Genomic DNA, 27,981 nt, shown 5'->3' on the forward strand with positions numbered 1-27,981 from the left:
TCTCCCCATTATTGTTAAAATGCCTAAGCTGGAGAAAATTATCACGAAAGCCTGTATGATTTGTACCTTCTGGAGGTGCTCTCTCTTCTAAAGTGGGTCCCATCAGGATATTCATAAGCGAGCAATGGAAGTCGCAAGGATGCAGCTGCTTTCGAAATGCCGGTGCAGCTCTCATGAATATTTCATGAAAGCTGCATGTGCAGGGGAGATCACCATTTTTATTAGCTAGAAATGTGCAGACCTAAGTCTGGGAGGGGCGGCGTTCATGTAAATACACCTTAGGCCCTGCCGATGCCCATGGCATGTGTCTTTGAATGCCTACGATTAATTATTAAAGCATTCAAAACACAACGGGGGGGTGTGAAGGGAAATACCCCCGAAGTTTTGCTAAACGGGAGATGGGGATCAAAAGCATAACACATCCTCCTCTTTAAGCTCTGCTCATATCCACTATTATTCCTAAGCGGGAAGCGCTCGCTTTCCTTTTCCAGAAATTTCCTGGGGATTATAACTGCACATAGCAAGCATTTTGTTGTGAAATGGGTAAAATAGAAACGAGCCCCCATGGATAGCAGTGCTCTTGAATTATTGTTGTTCTTATTATTAGCAATTGCATCTCGCTGTTCCTCCAAGAAATCCAGTATATTATAGGATTGGGCCCATTTTGTCCTCAAAATAATCCTGTAAGGCAGCGGTTCTCAACCTGTAGGTCCCCAGATGTTGTTGGACTACAACTCCCATCATCCCTGAGCTCTGGCCTTGCTAGCTAGTGGTGAAGGGAGTTGTAGTTCAACAACATCTGGGGACCCACAGGTTGAGAAAGGCTGCTGTAAGGTCAGCCCTGTTTAGGGAAGTTTTTAATGTCTGATGTTTTATCGCTGCTTTATCATCATCATCATCAATTCTATTGGAAGCTGCCCAGAGAGGCTGGGGAAACCCAGCCAGCTGGGCAGGTTATGAATAAATTATTATTATTATTATTATTATTATTATTATTATTATTATTATATTTTACTACTACTACTACAATGCAAGCCCAACACTCTACAGTCCCCCCTGTATCTACCACACTACTCTGACTTCAATGTCTCTTCACAATGGTACCACACAGGCTGTTCTCAACAATCAAAAGCACAGGTCACCTGTTATCCATTGAAACCTTAGCAAAGAAATCTCTTAATTCAATAAAGAAGAAGGTGCGTTGTTGAGGAATAACCCAAGACACATGCAAGGACGAGCAATGGAACACATTATTATTTATGGATGCTCCATTATCAGAATATTTTAAGATAACGCTCTGCACTGTAAGTCAGCCAGCAGTGGTTTAAATATAGTGATGCTTACCTCAGGCTGAAGACGCAGACATAACATTTAAATGTGATGGAAGTGGTTTGACATACGTTGACTACCCTGAAAACAGATATGCTCATTTGAGCTATTTCCACCGCATTTAAAATGTTACATCTGTTCAATACAAACGTCTTTCTTGGTCTGATAAATGATGGTTTTATCAGATTAGGATTGCAGTGCCCGGGTTTGCACAGCACACCAAGCCAAAAGTATGACTTACCGAGACTACACAAACATGCTGGATCCCAGAGAAGAGCTTGCACCTATTTTTTTTTTTCCTTCCCTCGTCCTTTAGCTCAGGGTGTTGTGACACCAAAGCCAAAGTTAAGGAGGAAAGTGTTTAAGCACGAACAGAAGATACACCAAGGCAAACCTTGGCTCAACTGCCACTCCACACTGAGCTAAACGGACCCAGAAGAAGTAAAATGGCTGCAGTCTCTGCTCTGAGAACCTCCGCGTTCACACTAAGTAAGCCATGGTTTGGCTTAGTGTTTATGTGCAAATTCAGCCTATATCTAAATCTGGTTATCGGCTGTTTTTTTGTGACGATACGCCCTTTAATCAGAGGCCTCTTTCTTTATGACAAATTTAATTAACTTCAGCAAAGAGCATGGAAGGAATACATGTAAATAATTATAGGAAAGGATCTAGCTGACACACGACTGGCGCGCTCGTACGGTTTGTTTTGGGATAAATTATTTATCATTCTCCTCAGAACTTTTTTAACTCATTAAGATCATATTAGTCACGAAATCGGTGTTGCCGATTTTAACATAATGTATCAAAAGGCATTATCAGTAGCTGTCACAAGAGGGAGAAACTTATTACAGAGTAATAAAGTGAAAGACTGTTCCATGCTCTGGAATCAAAGAGCATTACTACTATAGAGCCATTATCAATAGAACAGATAGCTGATTGTCCTCTAAAAGATGGCTGTCCCACGAGGGCAGTAAGTGCTTGAAGATTTCTATTTCTAGCTTTAAAGAGAGCGAGTTGATTTTTTTCTTCTTCCCCATTTAGCTTTTTGTCATCCTGAACCGTTCTTCAAAGGAGATGAGTGTTCAGAGAAACCATTTGACCTCTCCAAAATAACTGTGCTTAGGAGCTATTTGGGCGAGGGAGGTATGGGGGGGGGGGGAGGCTTAATACGTCTTTGTCAACTCATGTTGTTTAGTTTATTGGAGACTCCTGTGGCTCAAATGGCGTTGATTACCTCCGGGATAGTTCTCTAGGACCACTGTATGCTCCAGACCCGGGTCCTTGGGTCTGAAGTGTCTTCCCACCCCCCTCACAAACTGACCGCAGAACAAATTACCTAATAAACAAGAGTAGCCTGAGATTTCACAGCCCAGCAGGAAAGTGCCCTTCATGGGACCCCTTCTATGTTGGGGCTGGGTGGAAATGTACTTCACTAGTGGTAGTGGCAGGTGACTACAATTTTAAACTTCTCACAGTGCCGCAGAATGCTGCATTGTGGGAAATTTAAGGTGGCAGCTTCACAGTGCCTTGTGTGGCAGGCCCAGGGCAGGATTTAAGCCCTGGTAGGACTCCAGATGCTGGCACCAGACCTGAAAACAAATTTCTGCTTAGTAGTAGGGGGCTCACTGTTCAAAATCACCTATACTCAGGAATAGCATTACCTACAGCAGGGATGGGGAACCTATGGCCTTGCAGATGCTATTGGACTGCAACTCCTACTATCCCTGTCCATTTGCCAGGCTAATGAGAGCTAAAGTCCAACATCCCCTAGAGAGCCACAGATCCCTGATCCCTGCCCTACAGAAGTTAGATGTACAGGTTGCATACAGGTTTGTACAAAATTTTGAAGTGTAATCACAAGTGTGGAATTTCATACATCTTGGTTACTTTTCTTTGTTGTCTTAAAATCGCAACAGTGGTGTTATGTACTGAGTTGAATAGGATCCAAATTGCAGCAGTTTGATTGGTCCTAGAACAATAGGATCCAAAATGCAGCAGTCTGATTGGTCCGCAGAAGCCTCCCAATCAGGTGGGAGTGAATCTACAACCTGATTGGCCTACAGGAGAATCCCAGAATTAGCCAATCACGTGGGACCCATTGTGTAAATAATGTATATAAAGCAGACATTTGGGGGGAACTTCCATTCCTCCTCACTACTATGAGCTGAATAAAGAGCATGAAATCCACACTCGACTCCGAGTATATTTCAAGTGGGGAAACATTTTGAATAAAAATGGCAACTCCCATGGAGGGCAGATAAAAATAGATACCGTCATGTTTGGGTCCATACCCCTCTAAGGGTCTACCAGTTGGCTGGCTCTGGGCTACAGAATAATCAAAATATAAATAGTCTGAGTAGGCGAAATGCCTTTGACTTTTTGTTTCAGTTTGGTATGAGGTGTTTTTGCCTGCTCTTAAGGTTTAATTCTGCTTGGACTTGTGCATTGCTGTGGAATTGCTCACCCATGGTGCAGCCATGGTAAAGACGTTCTCTTCCTATTTGTGGCATTTAAGCTTTCTGTGATATATGTGCAGCTCATCATAATTCCTCGGTACAAAACAGCTAAATCCTACGTACAAACAATCTTATATGGTTAAATTAAAGCTGCTCGACTTATTACGCCATTATAATAAAATGAAATCCGATCATGTTAAAAAATAAATCCAGATATCCAAGTGCTTTTCAGTGCAGTATTTGACCCTTGCAAAGTGGCTATGTGAGAGAGAAGAATTGGCAGGGGAGGGACATCTGTGTTTATGACCCACTGCAACCCACTTCAAGGATCAACACAGGTTCTAGATTCACTTAAAACGAGCCATAAGGTTTTGTGGGGTTTTTTCAAAGTGGAGGCTCACATTTTTGAAAGCCCTCCCCCAGCCCCAGCCCTAGACCATGCACTTGTTTCCACATAGTTTTGAGGCATTCAACTAGCTGATACTTATGGCTGTCCACAGTGATAGCTTGAGCAATCCTACATCATACTGCCAGCCCTCTTAAGTTTTATTTTTAGGTATGAGATATATGGCAGGCATACTTTTCTTGCTGCCTTGGACTGGGAAGAAGGAATGCAGATACAGCTTAAGATAATGAGGCAAAGCAGAGCATTTAAGTATCATTTCAGCAAGCCACAGTGCAGCAGATTGTTGGAAAGTTTTGATCACATTACTTTTAATTATGCACTGTATTTATCTGACCTATTTGAACAGGATCCAGAGCTGGTGCGCAACATCTGTCGCTGGGTGAGGCAAGCTGTTCGGATTCCTTTCTTTGCCAAGCTGACCCCAAATGTCACGGATATTGTGAGCATTGCAAGGGCTTCCCAAGAAGGTAACAAGCTCAGATGTTTTGGCATCTCCCTGTCATATAAGCTCACAGCTTGATTAATCAGGACATGTAAGTGGCGTTGTAGCAGGAGAAATCTACTAAGGGACACGAGACATTTGCCATTTTCATTTTCGCCCTCTTTTCTCACTGAGAAACTTATGTGAAGAGATGCCACTGGTTCATACATTATCTGGGCCTTCACCTGGTGAAGGAGGTTGTGTCATCTTTTCTTCTCCAGGGCTGTCTTTTTTTGGGGGGGGGTTGAAGTGGAAGGGGGGCAAGACACCCTCAGTCCATCGTATTCTCTGTGCAAGTCTCAATCCCTTACTGCAACTTTCTCCAACTTGGCGCCCTCCCTAAACCCACAGCTTCACTGACTATTTGGCCATGCTAGCTGGGGCTGGTGAAAGTTGTAGTCCAGAATATCTTGAGGGCACCAGGTTGACTGCCTTCACCATTAGATGCTGCTCCTCATCCTCACCATTTCTGCCAAGCAAAGTACAAACAAAGAGTTTTGGCAACCCCTTCTCCTTATTTTCCACCACTGTTCATTTGCTTTACTCCATTTGGGCCAGAAGGGGAGAGATAGTGAGCAAGCGGGTGGTGATGGTGAGGAAGAAGAGGAGCAAATCTAGAGGGGGGACCTTGATAGTGGAGCCCTCACTGGGATGTGGGGTTCAGCAGGTGTCTAATCATGCCAATCCCTGATTCTGGACCTGCTTTCTTCTGCCGTGCAGATGCCCTCACATATAAACCAAGCACCCCATGCTGATACCTGATCACATGTATTCCTGGCTCATAGAATTCTTTTCTTTCCTTAGAAAGGGAGAGGGCAGAGAATCACATGGTCTAGATGCCAGCATGGAGCAGCTAAGAAACAGGGTACTCCATTCTTCCACTTCATGAAGACCCAGCTAGCATATAACCCATGAGCAGAAACTGATGCACTAAACCTTTTGAGAGACATAAAAAAACCCTCCCCCCAAAAAATCCAGATTGCTTTGCTTATGGTTGTTTTATTCAAGGAAAATACAAAATTGTAAATCGTTGCTTGTTTGATGCAATTGATAATCAGATTGTTTCTTAGGCAATATATTATGTCCTTAAAAAGGCTAGCTCTTATTGGTTTCATTCTCCTGTTTAAACAAAGGGACAGCATGGAGGATATACACACATTCTTTATTTCAGTCCAAAGACCCACAAAAATATCTTCAAAAGGAAAATAAAACAGAAATACGGGGAAAGGGTTCCAAAGCCCTCACTATCCAGAGCGTGTAGGTTTTTGTTTCTTATTACTTCCAAGAGGAACTTAGCCAGGGCCAGGATTGTGTTTGTGCATGGAGAATATAATTGTAAGTTGTTCTACATGTTGTGAGGTGTGGGATAGCTTTCCTCAACACTCACCCAACATGCCTCCCTCCATCTCCTATACAATTGGCCACTGGGGGTGGAGGCTAACATTTGACTGACTGAAGATTCAGTCATGCCGTCAATTTCCAGCATAAAATCCAGAAAACATGAAATAATCTTTAAATGCATCAGATTGTCTATGCATAAACACACATTCCTTGTGTGAATGGCCAGTCAAAACAATTAGGTAAAACCATGCTATTTTGGTTAATCCTATTGCAACTCTTCATAAGCACTCATCATTTGCTCATAGAAAGATTTTATTAAATTCACGTGTATTCCCCTTGTAGGTATCTCTCCATGGAGGGGGGGGCGTGATTTATATTGGAGTTGGACAATAGTGTACCCTCTGAAAGGCCACTTGAGAAGGCCAGAGCACAGAGAGTTCCCTGGCTGCATCCCTCTGGTTTTTTGGACTATTTCCAGCATTACATCAAAATAAACATGGGTTTGTTATCAAGTGTGCACTTAACATAGGAACATATGAACCTTCCTTGTCAGACTCTTGGTCCATCTAGCTCAGTATTTCTCCACTGACTGATGGCCTCTCTGCAGAATTTCAGGCAGAGCTATTTCCCAGTCCTACCCGGAGATGTTGGGGAAAGTACCTGGGACTTTCTGCATGCATATGCTGTACCAGTGAGCCACAGCCCTTCTCTGACCACAGCCACTAGCCAGGAGCTGCAAACAATCCCTGCTCCATGGCAAGAGTAGCTGCTGTAAAGATTACTCTGTGTGACATCCTTGGGATACAGTCATACCTCATGTTACATTTGCTACATATTAGGTTTTTTCAGGTTGCGTCCCATGTTGACCCTGAAGTACCAGAAAGGTTTACTTCCTGGTTCTGCTGCTCGCACATGCGCAGAAGCGCTAAATCACGCTTTGCGCATGCGCACAAGTGCCAAATCACACTGTGCACCTGCGCAGATACGGCACTTCAGGTTGTGGGCTTTTCATGTTTCGAACGGGCCTCCGGAATGGATCCCGTTCGCAACCAGAGGTATCACTGTCTTTGAAATGCACTCTACAAATTCTAAATTTGTAATTTAAAAAAAAAAGATATGAGGACAACGAATTGGGTGATGGAGGATTATGGCTAGAAAGAAAGGCTGACTTGGCTTCATGGTCTTCTTGCGCTACCGCTGTGGGATAACTTCCAGCATCTCTTTTCCAGCTTATTAAGTCTGTCCCTAAATTTGTCCTCAGGTGGCGCAGATGGTGTTACAGCCACCAACACCGTGTCAGGGCTGATGGGACTGAGAGCAGATGGCACACCTTGGCCAGCTGTCGGGCTGGGGAAGAAGACTACCTACGGCGGAGTGTCAGGTAAGTGTTGCCCTTTCCCGATGAAAACGCCTCCTCTGGGGCCAGCGAAAGATCAGGCGCTACTTGCAGCACGGCTAGGGGCGTTGTGCCTGCTCTGTTCTCCGCGCTTTTTTGCCGGCCAGTGTGTTCCCTAATAGTCATGACAGATGGAGCAGATTGAGTGTGAACACTCTTGGGCTGCCCTTTCCTTAATGGTGAAACACTGCAACGAAAGGCAGTGATAGGGTCAACCCCGAGGAAGGGGGAAATCTCTTTTCTCTCGTGACCCACAGTTTTCCTGGAATTTTTCATTCTGTCACAGTTGTCAGGCCACATGTTAGACAGAGGCTAATCAAAGGGCACCACCAGAGGAAAATACAAGCATTCCCAATGCATCGTGGGAATTCTTTATGTGCTGCACTTGGCATCTGTCTCCCTTTCAAAATCCACCTTCCCGCCATGTTTCCATAAGTGGCTCCCCCAGGGATGTGAAACCACACTCCCCAATTTAATGTTTTCTCTGCCTCACTCCTTTGTGACACACACACACACACACACACTACAATGGGTGCCTGCACAAAACATGATTTTAAACCCTCTGTCGGAGGCGTGGGGGGAGTTGTGGTGCACCCGTGCCATGCTTTATTTTCACTGATGGATTAATCTGTTTGACCCCGTGCCCTCAGTTGCTGTGACAACATGAACCTGGTCCTGCCGAGAAAATGCCGTGAGCTTCTGGACTGTAGTGGTATGGAGATTAGTCTCCTTGGAGATATAAACAGTGGTAAATATTCATCGCATAATGGTGCCCCACTGTTCAAGCAAAATGCAGCTGAATCAGGCTGGACAGACAAAAGGAAACAGCTTTCTTTCATGTAGTTCTATTGTGTGTCAAAAACAGGAAGGCTGTCCTGTGGCGATTATCTTGCTGAGTGTGTCGTGTGTGTGTGTGTGTGTGTGTGTGTGTTTTAATTGACTTATAAATGTATGGAAATCGTTTACTGCAGTAAATTGGTCCATAGCCTTGCACAGATAAATACACTTTTGTGCTTAATAGGCAGTATTTAAAGTAAATATAGAAATGCAAAGAAAGGCATTAGCTTGAGGCAAAAATAGAGCCATTCGGTTTAATCTCTGTGCGCGTCAAGTGTGCGCAAAGAGACTGAGACGCAGACAGACGGACAGGAGAGGAAGAGGAAACACACGTGCGTTCTCTTGGGGGTTAAGGACTTCCTAGGCTTTATTATCCCGCTTCAATTTTTTCCCAGTCTGCCATGTTGACAGCGAAAGAATAAAAGAGGTCACAGAGGGTGCTGCACATTAAAAATTAATAAAAGAACTATTGCAGTAGTATTTTATATAAGTAACGCCGTTCGGTGGTATTTCCCCCCCCCCCTTTCTTTCATTTTAAGCTGCCATTTCTGAATTCCTTCATGGCAATGTCAGACCAATAAAACTATAAAATTGCTGCATGATGAAAAGCGTGTCCTCCACAGCACAAATTTTTAAGTATGTGTATAGTACAGATTACAGCAGTACCTGGACTCCTTGCGCTTTTCCAAGCCTGTCCCCATTTCCATAGTAAAGCTCTGCTTTCATGGTTGGAAATTCACCTCTTTGGGGAGCAAGGGAATATCACTCACAACTGGAACCCTCCTGGTCTGTGGGAAAAGGGTGAGAGATTTTCGAAGCTAAACTTTAAGAGTATTGAAAACAGTAATAGACAGCCTCCCGCCCTTTTCTTTTCTTTTGTAGCAAGGCTTTAAATGTCCAGCATTTACAGGGGAGGAGAGTGGGAGAGCGAGATTAAGCAGGGCAACCAAGCTTAAGCGGTTCAAGTCCCATTGTTCTCAATGGGAACAGGGTGGTGTGTGGTGAAATTTTTCGTAGGGGAACGTTTAGGGCCAGAGGCAACAGCTTGCGAAGGCGATGGGCAGGGAGATGTCACATTCATGACATCTTGATGTCCTGATGTCATGTGTGTGAGAATCGATCTTCCAGCGTGGTGTAGTGGTTAAGAGCGGTAGACTCGTAATCTGGTGAACCGGGTTCGCTTCCCTGCTCCTCCACATGCAGCTGCTGGGTGACCTTGGGCCAGTCACACTTCTTTGAAGTCTCTCAGCCGCACTCACCTCTCAGAGTGTTTGTTGTGGGGGAGGAAGGGAAAGGAGAATGTGAGCCGCTTTGAGACTCCTTCAGGTAGTGATAAAGCGGGATATCAACTCCAAACTCCTCCTCCTCCTCCTCCTCCTCTTCTTCTTCTTCTTCTCTTCTTCCCTAAGCCAAGCAGAAGCTTCGTGGGCTTTGGGAAGGAGGCGCCAGGGGAACATTTAGGGGACCAGTGGTCGAGGAAGGGAGCAGGGGGGTGGTCTGCCCCCAGGTGCCATCTCTGAGGGGGTGACAAGGAGGCACCCCACGGTGAACTCACCCCCCTGGGTGCAGCGGCGCGAGCCACCAACATTGCTCCGCTGCAGCCACATGTGGAGGATCTTCTGCTCGTGGCTGCACCCTCCGCCGCCGTCTGTACGGCGCTCAAGCACCTTACGGACAACGGTGGGATCCCTCTGCTGCTGCAGCAGCCATGAGCAGAGGATCCAGCCACTGTCTATACGACACACATGCATGCACGGTACATAGCGACATGCGCGTGTGCGGCACATAGCGGCACACACACATGCATGCTGGGCGGTTTGCCCCGCCCCCAACATCCCGCACCAGGAGGTTCTCCTTCCTTTGCCCCTGTAGGGGACTAGCCTAGACCCCCCCTCCCCAGTCCACTGACCACACACCACTGAATGGGAGAGTGATAAGCAGGGGATCAGCTCATTCATTCAGCTCTTAAGCATGGTAGCTTTCAGGAAAAAAAGTTGATAGTTGACCAATAAGTTATCCTAGATTTTAATTAACTTCATTTTTTAAAAATCCAAATTTAGGTTATGGGTAAAAGAGAGCCAAACAGTTATTCAGCTGTAACTTTAAGAGCTCGTGCTTGCTTTCCCCTCCTCCCTCCCATTCCTTTTTCCTTGTGTGTCGTGTCATTTAGATTGCTATGCTGAGAGCAGGGACTGCTTTAATACTGATTATTTAAGCTGCTCTGAGAGCCCTTGTGCCGAAAGGGCAATAGCTAAATGCCAAAAACAAACAAGCATGCTTTGCCTATTCTGAAGTGTTGTTGCAAGGGGGTATAAGCCTTCTGGCTTTTATTAGCTCAGGCTCTTTGTGTTGCCTAGGGCTTCAGCTTTCACTAGGGTCTGGCTTTTCCAGTATGAGAGCCAGAAGGGACTTCACCTCTTAGGATACCTGTGAATGAAAATGTGTGTGCTATCTTCGTCAAGAGACACTAATACACTTTGCCTAGTAGAACTTGTTAATACTGCATGTTTCTTGCTCCTGTGAGTTCTCCCGGCTTTCCCCCAAGCACCTGCTCACATGAATAGACAGAGAGAACATTTTAGACTTCTGCAAGGGTTGCTGTGTCCGTGAGCTTAGTGAGACTCCCTCCCTGCTGTTGTACGCACAAGTAGATCACAGACTGATGGCCATCTGTACGATGGCAAGCTAGGGCATCATTCTCACCTTGATTATTTCCTCCTATAACCCCAGTCTCTGACTCAGAGCAGGAGTAACTTGGGGAAAATGAAGGCAAGATTATTGCTTGGTATATGTATACACACTCCTCTTCTTGTACCAAAGAGCCAGTTTGCTGCAGTATATATAAGCCTGAGGAGGAGGAGGAAGGTGCAGAGTGGCTCATGTCAGGCTCACTCCCTTTGGCACTGCAGCTTGAGTGGTGAGGAATAAACAATACTAGCAGTGCTGTAGATTTCCACCCAAGGAGAAATCTGTTCAAAAGTTGTGTTTCTGATAGAGCAGGCAGGTGTTCTGAAAGTGCTTACTTCACTCACCAGTCTTCTGATACCTGGCTAATGCAGGACTCTTTAAGTTCTGGCCAAAGCCCATTGGGTTCCTCCCCAGGGAATATCGAGGTACCCCATGGGTTGTTTGCATACCTGTGAATTTTTTTAAGCCACTGTCAGACTGAGGCCTGCTCAGGCATGAACACAGGTGGGTTGAAAGAGTCTTCAACCCCCTCAATATTTGTTGGCAAGGGGCCGAATGTTGAGAGGGTGGAGGAGGCTGAACATGGTGGAACATCAATGGCTGGCTCCTCCTGAGTGTGAGAGAGGAGGAGCCGCCAGTCATTGAAGCCACACTGTGCTGGGATCTGGGCTCAGCCTCCTCCCGAAGTTTTACAGGCATTGCACACAAGACATCACAGGAGTGTGCGGCGATGGGTCTCCTCAATGTTGGGCACATGAGTTTGAGCATGAGTCAGGCTCACTGCTGGGCCTAGGTGGTCCCAGGAATTGGAGTTTCAGTCAGAGATGTTCCGCCTGGGCTTTGGCTTGGAATCAATTTGATTAACTCCCCCTCTTTCTTTATTCTTTCCTTTCTCCTTCTGTGTTGGAACTCCTTTTTGGGGACTTCCCTGGCTTTTTTCTGGTCCATGTAGGACCAGTCTGGATAGTTAGCCTTGGTGAGGACTTGACGTTTTCGTCCCCCCAAAAAGTTTTTTACTTGAGTTTCCACTGAAATGAGGCTGCATTTTAATGTTTTTATGTTGTATTTTAATCTTGTTTTTTAAGCTGTGTTTCAATCAATTGTTTTTGTATTTGGTGTTAGCCGCCCTGAGCCCGGTCTTGGCTGGGGAGGGCAGGGTATAAATAAAAATTATTATTATTATTATTATTATTATTATTATTATTATTATTATTATTATTAATGAGAAGATCTGTCTTGGAAATGCCCCAATGTCAGGTTGCAACCAACCCCCATGGCAGGTTGCCAGGAACGGATAAGACAAGGAAAGGTCCTTACCATCTACTTTTTATTCAATATTTACAGAGAGAGGCTTGGGAATGCAGCCTCTTGTAAGAATGGCGTTGTCCCCAGTAAATCTCCACTCCTCTTCTCTCCCACTTCCTCATTTGTCATCTCTTCTACGGGTGGCGCTGAGGGCCCTTTGCTTCTGAGTCCTTTGCTCTCCTACTTTTAAGGCTCGCCAGGTTCTGGGAGATGGTGGGTCTGGAATGCTTTCTAGTGCTAATGTGTCAGCCAGCCAGCTCTGCCACCTCCTCCTCCTCTCCCATCATTTCCCATCATTTCCCACCTTTCCCCCTCATCTTCCTCTGAGCTGTGACCTCCCTCAAACCCCTGTTGTAATTCTGAACTGTCGTCTTCTTCTCTGAAAGCATCAGGCTGGGGAGGCGGTCTCCACCATTCCTCCTCTCCCCAGTCCCTCACACCCAGAGAATTTTGCACGTCCCTACGCAAAATGCCACAAGTCTCCATCCATCATGACTGCCTGTGTGTTTTAAAATATAAACGCAACAGCATTTGTCCTGTGGATTGCCCTGAGAGTGCAAAGCAGAACACAGGCACTTTTATTTGGAAGCTTTCCACTTAAAAGGATTTATAGTTCAAACTGTCTGGCTGCGGTTATTTCTGTGCTGTGCAATTGTGGTTACAATTTGTTCTATAGGTGGGCAGCCTGCTGTTTGCAAGCTGCCATGCTATTTTTGTATTACTGAAATAAATTATTCTAATAGGATTAGCTCTAAATTATAGATTTGTAAGAGTAATATAGTTCGCATTACTGGCTGTTGATCTTTATTTATTTATTTTTTAAAAAGGGAAAAAAAGCCCATTTTTCAGAATGAATGGCAGCAAAGAAAATCTATAAATAATGCAAATTATTTATTTGAATTTTGCCCACCCTTTATTAAGAATTCAGGGCAGGTAGCCATATTGCACAATAGGAAGAGGGCTCTCTCTCCTTAAGGAATAATATTGTACAGCCTTGTTCATATTATTTATATAAAAATCATGATTTGGACTCATAGTATATAACACATCTGCAGTACATAACAAATAGGGGATTGTCCATGCTGGCACCAAGAGGATAAGGTTAGTCAGACGTCTGAGGATTTATGAGTCAGTGTGACCTTGTGTGACCCACCTAAAACCCAGATTTTGAGCAGTTTTCACCTTTTTGTGAAAACACATTCCCTTTTTGGAGCTGACTGGGCACTTTCCATGAGCAAGAAAGTGTAAAATATGAAATAATCCTAACTAAATCTATGTTCCTGACCAACATCAATATCCTGTTCTTCCTTCTCAAAACATGCATTTCTAAATGTATGTTTTCTCATATATTTAAAAATGCATTTTAATGCATTGTTTTGATCAGAAAAAATCGCCATGGGGGGTGAAAATCTGAAGGATAAAGTTCTGCTCCACACATTGGCCTGGGAGATAGTGGTCTGTTCAGTTCATATTGGAATTTGCAAAAGTTAAATTTGTCAGGAATACCTGAGTACTCAGGTACTACTACTACTAGTAGTAACATTTTTGTTGTTGTTTCTTAAAAGATCACAGTTATTGTTCACTCTGTGTAATGCTGGGGTTGACATATTTGCCTTTAATTCTCTGCTTCAGTTCACTTGGATTTTAGTGCCAGATATTCTCCTGGCACTAAAATCCAATCCAATATTTAGTGCCAGATAACTCCATTTTTTTATTTTTTTCCAATAAATTGTTTAAATTATGTAGCAGTTTCCTCTATACTGACAGACTTGAAATAAATGGATTACTATATGACCAAACCTAGGTGGCTTTTCCTCAGCCCTGGGTTGCAATTTAGTCCAGTAAAGTGAGTATCTGCAGCCCAAGTTTAGTCAAAATTAAATTATCATATTTCAAGATGGGGGGCCTGGGACCCCAAGCGACAGGGCCAGCCCAAAACCTCTTGGCACCTGAGGCGAACCACAAAATGGTGCCCCTTCCTTGTCAGGGAAGAAGGGGCGAGTGAAGATCTACCTCAGGAACATAGGCGCCGACTCCATGGGGCTTGAGGGGGCTCGAGCCCCCTCAAAAAAATTTTTGGGGGGGCTCAGCCCCCCCAATAATCTCAGGCGGGCGCCCTTCCAGCAGAGCGCCGCCGCCGTCCCCCGCCTCCTCCTTCGCCAGCCAGCCAGCCGCGCGCCCTAATCGGAGAGCCCCGGCCGGAAATCCCGCGAGAACAGGGGAATCCCGACTGGCCACACCTCCCAGCCAGCCAATCGGCTGGCTGGGGGGGCATGGCTTGCCCTATTTAGGGCCGGAGCCACTTTATTTGCATATTCATGAGCTTATTTATTATTCATGAGCTTTCCCGGGCCCCCCCAATATTTTTTCTAAGTCCGCGTCCCTGCTCAGGAACAAGGGGGGTGGAATAAAGTTTTGCATCAGAATCTGCTACTCCTGTGGGTTCAGAGTTCAGAGATGCTAGCAACATCCAATCTTCATTTTAAATATCTAGAAGAACAATACAGATGCTAAGTGTTGCTTCACTTAAGTTTAGCCAGAAATCTTTCAGAATGGCTAACGATGGGTGAGAACAATGGAGCTTATGAAAACAGAACAAAAAAAGGTGACAATTTATCTCCAAATCAGAAACGTAAGGCAGAAGATCTAACTGGGCTGAGCAACTAAAAAGACTTCATCCTGTGAGGTTGGCAAGAGCAGCAATACTCTGAGTAGAGCATTCCTGTGATGGGGAGCCACAATTAAAAAGACCCTGTCTCATGTAACCAGCCACATTGTTGTTTTTTTGCCTTTAGTGACCAGAATGGTTAAAAAAAAAAGTTAACAATTACCTGCTTTTAATAACAGAGTCTATAGTAGCTGCCTTAATCTAATTAATGGATATGATATTAATGCCACATTGTCTACATGTAACAAGAGAGGATCTTTTGTCTTGAGCAGAATGGGAAAGAACTGGCTGCCACAGAGTTTGGTGACTATCAGAAAGCTGCTTTCTTTAGCTGAGAGGAATGTAAAATTAATACAGAAATTACACCTTGCACCAACTTTTCAAAAAGACAATTTACATTAAGTGTCAGAAAACATACTTGTATAGCAAAAATAATAATATGAAAATTCCATTAATACCCTTACAGAACATCAGCACATAATCCTACATGAAACCCTTAGAAAACCAAAATCATTCACCATGAAAACATCCCACTTTGGCAAATCAGTTATGATCTGAGCTTTTTTTTCCTCCAGCCAGAACTCGCCAGAACTCACGTCTGGCACCTCTCAGGTGGGCGCCATTGAGAAAGAGGAAGGTGTTTGCGCTGAGTAACAGCACCTATTTTTCTAGAAAAAAGTGTTGCTTATGACTCATTATTATCTAGCTCAAAGATGGTGAACCTGTGGTCCTCCAGAAATTAATGGGCAAATTAGGTATGTTCACATTCAGGTCCTAACCATAAGTATTCCTAATTGTGTTTTTGCCTCTTTTATCTTCTTCTTCTTCTTCTTCTTCTTCTTCTTCTTCTTCTTCTTCTTCTTCTTCTTCAGAGATAAAGTGTTGGGATGGATGCTAAGTTTGCCATTCCCTACTAATTTCTGTGTTTGAAGGGTCTGGGGATATTTTATTTATTTATGCATAAAAATATTTATATACTGCCATATCATAAAAATATCAAAGTGGTTTACAATAGTTTCGGTATGTAATAAAAAACACATAAAACCAGAAACCATCAACTAACTCTTACCCAGAACTCCCACAATCTTGCCTCTCGCCTTAAGAGGCCACACACAAAACATTCCTGCTGTGGTTTTCATTTGAACAGGGGAAATGAATCTTTAAAACAATACTAAAAATCTGTCTGTCTTTCAAATAATGTAATTAAACCATCTGAGGAAACCCTGACAGGAAAGTACCAAGAAGATCATTTGTTACGTCGAAACACACAGTGAAATAAATGTCTTTATCAATATATGTTAAATCTCTTAGAAATAGATAACGTTAATTTAAAGAGCAAAGAGGCTGAAGGAATACCAGCTTTTTGTTGCTATTATTATTATTATTCTTTGACACATCACTTGGTGGAGACCTGGCTGGAAAGCGGCGGGGGGGGGACACAAGGAGCTTTCTGTTTTCTAAGTCACAAGTTGTTTATTGATTACGTGATGTCAGCTCTAGTCATTAGACACGAATCGAAATCCAGCCATCGTGAGGCAGGAAATGTATGTGATATGCATGCGCGCTGAGAGCAGAGAGTGCAATTCAGCGCGGTTAAAATCAATTGGACTTTTACCATTTATTTTAGTGGGAGGTAAATTGCACCTGGAGAGAGAATCAGACAGAATAGGCGAGAGCACGTTAGAGCCTGCTTTGGAGAGCGGGGGGCTACGGAAAGCCTACTCGGAGAGCAGGGCTGCAACACAAATCGGATACGATTTTAATTTGGGGCTATTATTTCTGTTAAGTGTAGCTCGCCCATTAGAGCGGCTCATTTGCATGCATTATGTACACAGACTTACAAAGAATTCTCTTTATTCCATTAGGGCAGTACTGCATGCCGTCTCGCTTCCCCCCACCCCCTCCAACGCACTGCCGTCAGTGGTCTGTGCAGAAAGAGATCAGAGTCCTAATAATAGATTTTTGACAGTGAGCTTGCCTGCTACCTGCCCTACACTAATCCCCACTGTTCATGTTTGCTTCATGGCAACAAAGCAGACAGAGGGAAAATGCCAAGTGCTGAGTTTGAGGTACAGGCCTGCCATAGCTTGACATTTCCGCAGAATAGCAGCTTATGAGATGCATAATTTTTCAGCTGGGACTCAGCTGCCATTTCCATAGAAGCTCGCAGCTCATCGACTGACTTAAGAACCAGGGCAAAGGTTTATGGAGCACGGACCAGGGGCTATGTCCCCTTCCGTTGCTGTTTTTCAAAAGGCGAGGGATATAATCTGAATCTTCTCACAATCAGCACTTCTTTTAAATAAACAAGAAGCCTTAAAAGTTGCAACTCTTCCCACACAACACCAAGTCATGTGTTTTATGCAGCCTTTGTCAACACATGTGCAGTCTTAAGTAGATTTTTAAAGAAGAATGAATGGGCATTGTTCTAAGGGGCGGGGCTTGCATCCCAGGGGCGGGGTGTGCCTCCCGCAGGGGCGGGGCGTGCCTCCCAGCACGGGCGGGGCGGGGGCAGCCGCAATGGCACCCTGGGGATCGCGCTGCCGGGGGTGGTGCTTACCTGGAATTTCTAGCCTTAATTTTCACAACAGCAGCAGACCATTCTCTCAGACACTTTTAAGCTCAATAATAATAATAATAATAATAATAATAATAATAATAGTAGTAGTAGTAGTAGTAGTAGTAGTAGTAGTACTACTTAGCTTTTTTGGTGTGTTTCAGGGGTTCAAAGCTTGATTAATTTTTGCAATAGCCTTGCAAGGTGGGCCAGTATTCTTCTCAGCACATTGCAGATGGGGTGTTCTGGCTGAGAATAGCATTTCACCTTAGGCAAGCTGGTGAGTTCATGTCTGCAGCTTAATTTGAACTGAGGACTCACTGGCTCACACAGTTCTGTTATTGGCTGCCCAGCATTTCTCTTTAGTATGTATGTTTTTTTTTTATTCAAACCGCCCCCCCCCCGGCTTTTCATATGTTAACTAAATCACAATGGATCCCTCTACATCCCTACACCCCATTAAATTCAAGAGCACTTACTCCTAAGTAATTGGGAATAGAATTGCAGTCAGAAGGGAATGGGATTTGGGATCCTTCCTCCCCCTCACCTCCCACCCCCGGTAACATTTCTTGAGAGTGAATTTAAATATTCAAAATCATCTACTTTGTTCAGGAAGTGGAGGAAATACACCTTAGGATGTAGATTCTGCCAGAGTCTGTTTAATTTAGTGCTATACTTCTTTTGGAGCCTGGATAGTTGTTCACTGTGGCACAGTATTACATAGAACAATGGCACAGTACATTGGATTAATTAAGGAATCCTTGCTGTGAACTGAGTTCTGAGTATGTCAAGAGTTCAATTTTATGTTAAATATTTTCTAAAAGGCCAGAACCTTAAATCTCAGGGGTTGTACCAAGCAGTGAGCTGTGAATTTAACCATAGGCTAACTGCTAATGATAAGGAAAAGAGTCCAACTTGAGGCAGCTGTAATACAGTCGTTGGATTAGGCTATCAATCACCCTGCTCCCCAAGGAAAAAGGAAAAGAAGACAAAACAGTGAAAAGGGAAATTAGGAAAGGAAGGCATGACTGGAATGAGATTCTTCACAAAATTTATCTGCGAGTTGCCTTGTATCTCCCAAGTATCAGACAGAAATGCCCAGTGCTGCTTTTAGGCTAAGAGCCAAAGCACCTTGTTCCAGAGCCTTGGAGTCCGCACAAATCAGCACTTGCTATCTCTAATCCTTGTAAAATAGGGATTTTTTTTTGTTTTGCTTTTAAGCAAAGTGCACTGTGCAGCAGACATGGAGTTGTATCTGATGCTCTGCGCTCATAGTTCTGCTGGTACTGTGGGACTTCTGTTTCATCTCCTTCCCCTGCTTCTTCCCTGATGGGTCCCTCAACCCTGTGGAGCAGACTCTGAAAGCACAGAAGGGTGCCGTGAGGAAACACACAGAAGTCTGCAGCATTGGGTATGACCCATACAATTTTTAGTTAGCTGAGGCCAAAATACAGTGGTACCTCGGGTTAAGTACTTAATTCATTCCGGAGGTCCGTTCTTAACTTGAAACTGTTCTTAACCTGAAGCACCACCACTTTAGCTAATGGGGCCTCCTGCTGCTGCCGCGCCACCAGAGCCCAATTTCTGTTCTTATCCTGAAGCAAAGTTCTTAACCTGAAGCACTATTTCTGGGTTAGCGGAGTGTGTAACCTGAAGCGAATGTAACCTGAAGGGTATGTAACCCGAGGTACCACTGTACACATATCATGCCGACATATGTACTGGTAGCATGATGGCCTTCCTTTTGTCTCTTTCAATGGAAAGCTACTTTGCAAAGCACTGACTGAGAGCAGCAAAAGTGAAGTGTAGGTGGGAACCTGAGACCTTTCCTGCCTGCCATTTCCCGGCTCCAAATTTGCCACATGCAGGGATTCAAACACATGTTTGCTTTCACATTTCCAAACACAGTAGGCTGCATTAATTAACGTGGTGTGTTTGCTGAGTATTATGCATGCACATGTTTTTTTAAAAAACAAATGGTAAGAATTGATATCCCGGTTTTCCTTATTCTATACCTGGAGTGACTTATGACAAGCTACAATGACACAAAAAATAGAATACATCATAATAAATTAAAAATATGTAAAAAGATTTTTTAAAAAAAACAGTAACACAGCAGCCAGTTAAAGTCAAATACCACAAACAGTCGAAATAAATAAATAAAGTTGCAAATTGTCCAGTAGCACCTTAGAGACCAACTAAATTTGTTCTGGGTATAAGCTTTTGTCTCTAAGGTGCTACTGGACAAATTTTTAAAAATATATATATATATTTATTTCGACTGCGCCAGACCAACATGGCTACCTACCTGAACGACAAACAGTGTAACACGGCCGAGAAATCAATATAGCAAACCAAAACCTAGTAAGCCAAACCAAAAAGCTATTGGTGTATTGAGGAAAAACTGAGCGAGAAACAGCTAGATGGGATACCTCGAGGCAGGGAGCCTGGACACATAGTGGAACAAAAGAAGAAGAAGCTTTATACAGAGTCAGAGGTTTGGAGGATTGAACCTGGGATTGTCTACATGGAAAGCAACTGCTGTGCCACTGAGCTACAACCCTTCCCCATTTGAGGAGGCCCTCACATCCATCTCTGCTCAACGTGCATCAAATGTTGATGGAATGTGGAGGAGAGCCTCTCCTGCAGAGCTTACTAGACGAGCAGGTTTCAAGCTGGTTAGGTTACCCTAACCAGTACCTTGAATCGGGCCCAGAACTGACCTGGAAGTTGGTAGAGTTGATGTTATAAGGAAATCACTTGCTTCTGTGACTTCTGGTCCACCGACCTTGTGGACTTACCTTGTGGAATTACCAATCTCCTTTCAATGACAGCCCCACATAGACTGCATCCTAATAATCCAATAGTACATCTTTTATGCTGAGCAGTAATAATGAGTCAGATAATTTCGTCTGATAGGCAGCCATATCTGTGTTAGGTCTTTCTGGACAGTATCTACAGGGCTTTTTATTTCCCCTGTCCCATGATTTCCTGCTCCTATAAGGTCAGCTCTTCCACCCACCCTTTTGAACCCTTCAAACATGAATCTAATAGTGTGGTCATTGTAATAGCATTAGTGTCAGTTGGGGGGGGGGCGGTTGTTTCAGTTTGTTATTATGCTATGTATTGTTGAATAATTATATTGCAAAATAAAAAAATACTGGGGGGGTATTGGCTTGCTTTGTTTTCATTTTATTTTGTGTTTTCATTTTGCATTGTTATGCTATGAACTGGATCCTTGGATGAAAGGTGATATTGAAATTTAATAAATAATAATAATTAAAGCAGTGGAACATTTTGCTCTAGGCTTTCCCATGTAATACTTCTGATACTTTGAAACCATTATTGCTGAGTTTCATACTGACAGCCGTAAGAGGGTCCATCAATGGGCACAACTGCCCAGTTGTCAAGGGAGTTCATGAATGAGAAGGTGGAACAGGCAAGTAGATTGCTACAAATCATGTTCTTCTTTGGAATGCAGAACAGAAATGATTATATGTGATGTTGTTGTGGTAGGCATGGTCTTCTGTGCACCAAGACACTTTTATTTTTTAAGTTTTTAATTAATACTTTTCAAGTTCATTTTGCAATCAATTTAACATGTCTTGTTTAGGAACCAAAGTTATGTAAGCATTCTTCCATGATTTTGGCAGCTCGCCTGTATTTAAAACCATACTCATAATGTCCTTTAATGGTTGTATAAGATAATCCTGCAACTTCTCATAGTGTATTGCCTGAAAGACCATCAGGTCCTGGTGCTTTCAAAGGTTTTGCCTGTGAAATTACTTGCTTCAATTCCATCATTGTCACTTGCACCAAGACACAATTGCTTCCTTTGTATCATAAGTATGTAACTGATCTACTGCCATGACTCTAGAAGCAAACAAACTGTCAAGTAAACACCTGCCTGCAAGTAGGTCTATTCACTTCCAGATTGATAAAGTGAGGAGAATAGAATAAAGGCGGGTGGAGGGGCAGGGCTACTTGAGAACTGTGAGCATGTATGAACATACTGAAAATGTGGTTGGCAAAGAGCTCTTACTCCATTGAGGTCAACCAGAAATATTACAAGGTTGGTGTCAAGACCCAAATTCCATAATATATAAGGGGGTGCCAGCAGCAATGAAGCCAAAGAGCATGACTCATACGGTCCTTTAGAAGGGGTGAATCTCTGAGACACGCTCAGAAGATCTGAATAGAAAATAGACTACAATGGGTGCCTGTGAGTTGAAGGACAGCGAACAAGAAAACCATTTGCTCTCCTTTGAGTATGCACAAAGTTTCGGTGAGCAGAGGAAGTCGAAAATTCAGGCTTGGGGGGTATCATTCAGAATGGCAGCCCTAACAAAAGGGCTTTCTGTACCATCCTGAAAGTGTATGCTAAAGTCAGAGAGCAGGCACAACTCACAAAGCAAATAGTCTCAGGTGATATAAGCAAACGGATGGTTTGGAAGTTTGTTCCTCCTTATAATTTTGGGGAAACATTTTGGAAATGTAAGTGAATTCGTCTCTGCAGCAGTTGCTTTATCAAAGGGCTGCCCAAAGCATCTGGTATGAACTTTGCTCAGTTTTCAACATCACAGCAAAGCAGAAGGATGGAAGGTTGATTTCGGCATTTGATGCAAGAGAAACCACCAAGATGTAAAGTGCCTAGTATTTAATAAAGGTTAAAAGGTAAAAAGTATCTAATACACTCATACGAACAGCATTTTCAATTGCATAATGCACTTCATCGCTTTTCAGTTGCCAATGGTATATAGGAATGCGTGTGTGTGTACACACACACACACCCCTCTACTTTAAAAGGCTCAAAACAAATTTCAACAGTTTAATCTCAATGTTAGAAAAAGGATCACAGCAGCCTCTCCTGTGTTTTGTCTATAAGCGAGTTTTTGTAAAGACTCGTGACATGCTCCCTGGGTGCTAAATATTGACAAGCATGCTCTGGCAAGCAGGATCAAGCTTGTTGAATTAACACAGCTCAAGTCTCTGCATTGACATAGTAACCCGAGTCTGAAAACTATTATTCTACTCCATTTGTTTTGGCATTATAGGTGATGCTGTCCAGTTGAATTTTGAATATTATTATTATTGCTCTTTTTAATATTCTGTATCTTGCAGATTAAAAAAAGATTATTTTTCTTCATAGCTGCTTGTATAACATGAAAGTTGCCCACATTTCATTTTCCTGTTTGGTATATTTATATCAACCTGTAGAAATCTCTTTCTTCCCCGCTTCTCAATTCCCTTAAGACAGTTCACAGAACACATTTAAAAAAAGTATTATTTAAAATCTCTCTCTCTCTCTGCTCTATACTAACACCAGATGCTCAGAATCTAACTTCAGGTTCATTGCTCTAGCTATACCAAATCCCTGAGAAAAGAAAGTCAGTAATTGATAAAATTAACAGCAAAGACTTCCTTCCTTAAAAAAGAAAGGAAAAGGCAGATATCCTTTATATTCTATTCTATTTCTACCTATTCCATACCCTCCAACATTTCTCCAATGAAAATAGGGATGTCCTATTATTATTATTATTATTATTATTATTATTATTATTATTATTATATCCTGCCCATCTGACTGGGTTGCTCCAGCCACTCTGGGCAGCTTCCAACATATGCAAAAACATAATAAAACATTAAACATTTAAAAACTTCCCTATACAAGGCTGCCTTCAGATGTCTTCTAAAGGTTGTATAGTATAGTCGTAGGCCCCTTTGGCTTGGGGGCTGTGTATTCTAAGGAAGGGAAATACATAGAACATTTCCAGGACTTCAATGGAACTTTGGAGTGTCAGGCATAGCCCTATTGGCTTTAGCCCAAACGTAGCAGAGTTTTCCTGCACAGCGAAGAAGCTAGTTGCGGCAGTAATGACTAGTCAGCTAGACTCAGAAGAACTATTTACAGGATTTATTAAAAAGGAAAAATAAAACCAGCAGAGTTTCTGCATACAAATAAAAGCAAAATAAATCCTCTTTTTCTCTCTCATAACCATACACAGCACTTCTAACTCCTAACACACCTCACACCAAACTGTGCTAGCAAACCCTAGATAACAGAGTTGAGTGCTGCTCGTTAACCAATCAGAGTGAGTAGTTTCTAGGTCAAGCAGACCTGGGCTTTCTGCCAAGAGTAAATTGACATCAGCTTGAGTTAATTGGTGAAGCTAGAATCTGCAAGTTTCCCACGAGAACCAATTAACAGAAACTGAAACCGAAACTGAACACCCCCTCACAGATTCTGCTGAACAATTAACTCCAAATACACCTATGTAGGAGATCATTTTTCCAGCAAACCTAAACCCTTGCACATTCGCTTGTTCTTTATCTTTGCCAATGGTTTAGTTAACACATCTGCTACATTTTCTTCACTTGACACATAAGTACAGGTGATTACATTGTCTTGTACACAGCAACGTACATTTTGGTATTTTACAGAGATATGTTTGGAACGCGATTTGAAACCCTCTGTTTTACTTAAGGTTATACAAGCTTGATTATCAATGTAAACTTGTACTGGTTCTCCACAATTTACATTTAAATCTGCTATCAAATGCTTGAAATAAATCACCTCGTTGCACAATTCACTCAATGCAGCATACTCTGATTCTGTTGATGACACACTTACAACGTCTTGCTTGCGTGACCGCCAGCTGATTAAAGCTCCACCGACCATTATGACTAGTCCTGTGACAGATTTTCTATCTGGCAAATTTCCCCAGTCACTATCACAGTAGCAACTCAACATTTCATCCTCTGAAGAATTTAATTGTAACATATAGCCAATTGTCTGTTTGAGGTACCTCAGAACTTGTTTTACCCCTTTCCAGGCATTTAGTGTGGGTTTTGAGACCAATCTACTTAATATGCCTACTGCATAGCTAATATCAGGTCTGGACCACTGTGCTATATACAATAAACTTCCAATTACAGAGTGATATACATCAGGATGTTCAAATTCAGGACTCTCATCTATGTGAAGTGTTTTTATGAAACCTGGATCCATAGGCACCGCTGCCCCTTTGCAATCCTGCATCCTGTATGTAGTCAGTAGTTGTTTAACTTTGTTCTGCTGACTAATTAGGCAGCTGCCATCTTGGGCCCAGCACACTTCCAACCCTAGATATGTCCTAACCGGGCCTAAGTCCTTCACTTTGAACTTACTGGACAATTGCTTGGCAAACCTTTTAGTTTGTTTATCTGTTTTACAGGCATACAATACATCATCTACATAAATCAGACAAAACTCTTGATCACTGCCTGTACCACGTACATAAACACAATTGTCAGCTGTACTCTGCTTGAAACCAAATGACACTAAGGCCTCATGGAAACATTTGTTCCAAGATCTTGCAGCCTGTTTGAGACCGTATAGAGCTTTGTTTAATTTCAACACTCTATTGGAACCTGTCTCATAACCAGGCGGTTCAGCTAGATACAGGTCTTCTGATATTGGTGCATGTAAATATGCAGTCTGGATATCAAAATGGTTTAACAGGAGTTTTCTCTTTGCTCCAAGCGTTAGAATCAGCCTTACACTGTCCCCCTTAGCAGTAGGGGGAAAAGTCTCGTCATAATCTTTTCCAGGCCTCTGAGAATATCCTTGAGCAACTAAACGAGCTTTGTATTTGTACTCTCCTGTCACCAGAGGTTTAAGTTTGTACACCCACCTGCAGCCTACAATCTTTGCCCCCTCAGGCGCTGCTACTGGTGTAAAAACCTTGTGCTCATTCAGAGAGGACATCTCTTCCTCCATTGCCTGTTTCCAGCGCTCTGCCTCCTCTTTTGGTAACTTTAACACCTCCTGAAAACTTTTGGGTTCTGCACTTACACTAAACACATTTGCAGTATCTGGGGAAAAACGCACCGGAGGCACTCCTTTGTTTTGTCTTTTAGATCTTCTGGGAGAAAATTTTTCTTCTGACCCACTTTCCTCCTCAGAACTACGACCTCTCTTTTGTTGCTTAGCAACTGGTCTTCCACTTTCTTGAGAGCTCTTATCTGAACTTTCCTCCCCCTCAGACTCTGATTCTCTGTGTCTACCTTCAGAGTCATGAAGCTCCTGGGAAGGCTCAAACCAAACCTCAGTATTGGCATGTAGTCTCTCCCAGCCACTATGTTCACAAAAACTGGCATTCCTGGAGATCACAATGCCATTTGTCCCTTCAGCAAAGCGGAAACCTTTTCCCAGCTCCTGGTAACCCACAAACACTAACTGTTTGGTCTTAGGATCTCCCTTCTTTCTCATTTGTTTCGGAATTAATACCCAGGCTTTTGATCCAAACACATGCAAATGGTCAATTTTAGGTTTTTTCTGAAACAATTTAAAGTACGGGGTTGTACCTATTGTTTGATGGAAGAGCCTATTTTGGAGATAACACGCAGTGAGCATGCTCTCCCCCCAATAAGACATGGGCAAATCAGCATCATCAAGCATGGCAAACATCATATCTTGTAAAGATCTGTTTTTTCGTTCTGCAATGCCATTCTCCTCTGGGGAAAAAACATTCGTTTTCCTATGCCCAATGCCACGCTTTTGCAACCAATCTTTAAAGGCATTTGACATAAATTCGCCACCTCTGTCCGTCTGAATCCTTTTGAGTTTAATGGACAGAAATCTTTCCACAGATGCCACCCAGCCTTTAAACTTAGTGAACACGTCACCCTTATTCTTCATGGGAAAAACCCAAGAATAACGCGTGGCGTCATCCACAATTGTTAGTGAAAAGCGCGCTCCACCCCTGCTTACAGCAAATGGACCAATTACGTCCATGTGAACCAGCTGTAGCGGTGACTCACTAACTCTGTCGCTTCTGGGGTAAGAGACTCTGTGGGTTTTAACCTTTTTACAGACATTACAATCAAGGTACTTGTTACAACTCTTTAAATTACCCCCATCAGCCAATTCAGACATTTTTAGTACACTTTTCCAGCAAGCATGCCCCATTTTCCTATGCAATAAGTGCACACAGTTGTCATGTATAGCCTTGTTATTCACTGCAGGCTGAGATTTACTGACTACTGCTGCAACTTGAGATCCTGCTTTAAGCCAAAACAAGCCTCCCTCTGACTTAGCAGTGCCTAAAATCTCACCAGCCTTCTTAATAATGCAACTGTCTCCTTCAAAATACACTTTAAACCCAGCCTTTAGCAAACAATCTACAGACATCAGATTGCTCCTTAATGACGGCACACAAAGTACATTTTGCAGGCACTCACGAAGACAAGGAACATAAACTGCACCCCCCGAAATCACTTCGGAAGTACTTCCATCTGCTAGAGCCACCTGGCTGCGCTGTGCTGAGTTCTTGGAAACAAACAATTCATCTGAATTCACGATGTGGCGAGATGCTCCAGAATCGACCACCCAGACCGCTTGTTTCTCATCAGCAATCTTGACCTCGCCGGTCACCAGCTGAGCCGACTGTTTTTGTTTGAAGAATTTCTTTTTCCGCTGCTGCTGCTGCTGCTGATCTTGTCTCTGCTCCTGCACCGGCAACTGAGACTTGACCAACTCTGGACATTGTCGTTTTAGATGCGCTGAAGACCCACATCGGAAACAACGCCTAACAGCAAACGCTGACTCCTCACCAGTACGCTGCTTTTGCTTCACCTCTGGCACGGCATGAGAACTCCTTCCAAACCGCCCGCCAGTAGAAGCCTCTGCAGCCAACGACCTTTCTTGCCTCTTCTGCCATTCTTCAATCAAACGCCCAGTAACGTAACTGACTGATAAATCACGCTCCTGTATGCCTTCTAGAGACAAAACTAAATTATCCCAGCTTTCCGGGAGAGAACTCAAAATAATAGCCACCTTCTCCTGCTGGTCTAACGCACAGTCTCTTTCCTGTAGCGCAGAAAACTTTAACTGTAAACTGTGTAGGTGTTCCTGCATTGTAACCCCAGGCTGTAACATTGCCTTGTACAATGCCTTGCGAATGAACAGCTTGGAAACCGCTGTCTCACGCACATGGAGTTCTTTAAGTGCTTGCCACACACCTCTAGCTGTCTTGATTCCCCTCACATACGGCAACTGGGAATCTTCCAGCCCCAAGATAATTGTGGCCCTTGCTCTTTGGTCTTTATCGAGGTCTTCATCATCAGGCTTTGCAGGAAACTTACTCACCACTTGCCAGAGACGATCCCTCTGCAGCACTGCCTGCATGCGTTCCGACCACAGCAAGTAATTGGAGTCATTCAGACGCTCAAAAGCCATCTGACCTGGTTGTGAGGCCATCTTGAGAGCGATGTCCCTGGAACCCGGAACCAGCTACTCACGACCACCGAGAGAGAAAACAGGAACCACAGCACCCAGCACTCACACGCTGCAGCTGTTGTCCTTGTGTCCACTGCGTCACCAGCTCACCACGGTCAGGAACCAGCCAGGAACAACAACCTCTGGAACTACTGGAACCAACGCCGTTGATGCTGACACCACCGCAACTCAGGCTGGCAGTACAATGCCCATAACCTCATGGAACTTTGGAGTGTCAGGCATAGCCCTATTGGCTTTA

The 27,981-nt window shown here is 43.4% G+C and overlaps 1 protein-coding gene across 3 annotated transcripts in view; it reads left to right on the forward strand.

The window, feature by feature from the left end:
- Positions 1–27,981, forward strand: part of DPYD (dihydropyrimidine dehydrogenase) — a 537,474-nt gene that overhangs the window by 414,962 nt on the left and 94,531 nt on the right. For all 3 annotated transcript variants that reach the window (XM_081193976.1, XM_081193978.1, XM_081193977.1), the window contains 2 exons: positions 4,538–4,658; positions 7,275–7,394. In XM_081193976.1, coding sequence (XP_081050102.1) covers positions 4,538–4,658; positions 7,275–7,394 — 241 coding nt within the window. The remainder of the gene's footprint in view (positions 1–4,537; positions 4,659–7,274; positions 7,395–27,981) is intronic.

This window comes from Podarcis bocagei (assembly GCF_964188305.1).
Source record: "Podarcis bocagei genome assembly, chromosome: 5".
NCBI classification, from domain to species: Eukaryota; Metazoa; Chordata; class Lepidosauria; order Squamata; family Lacertidae; genus Podarcis; species Podarcis bocagei.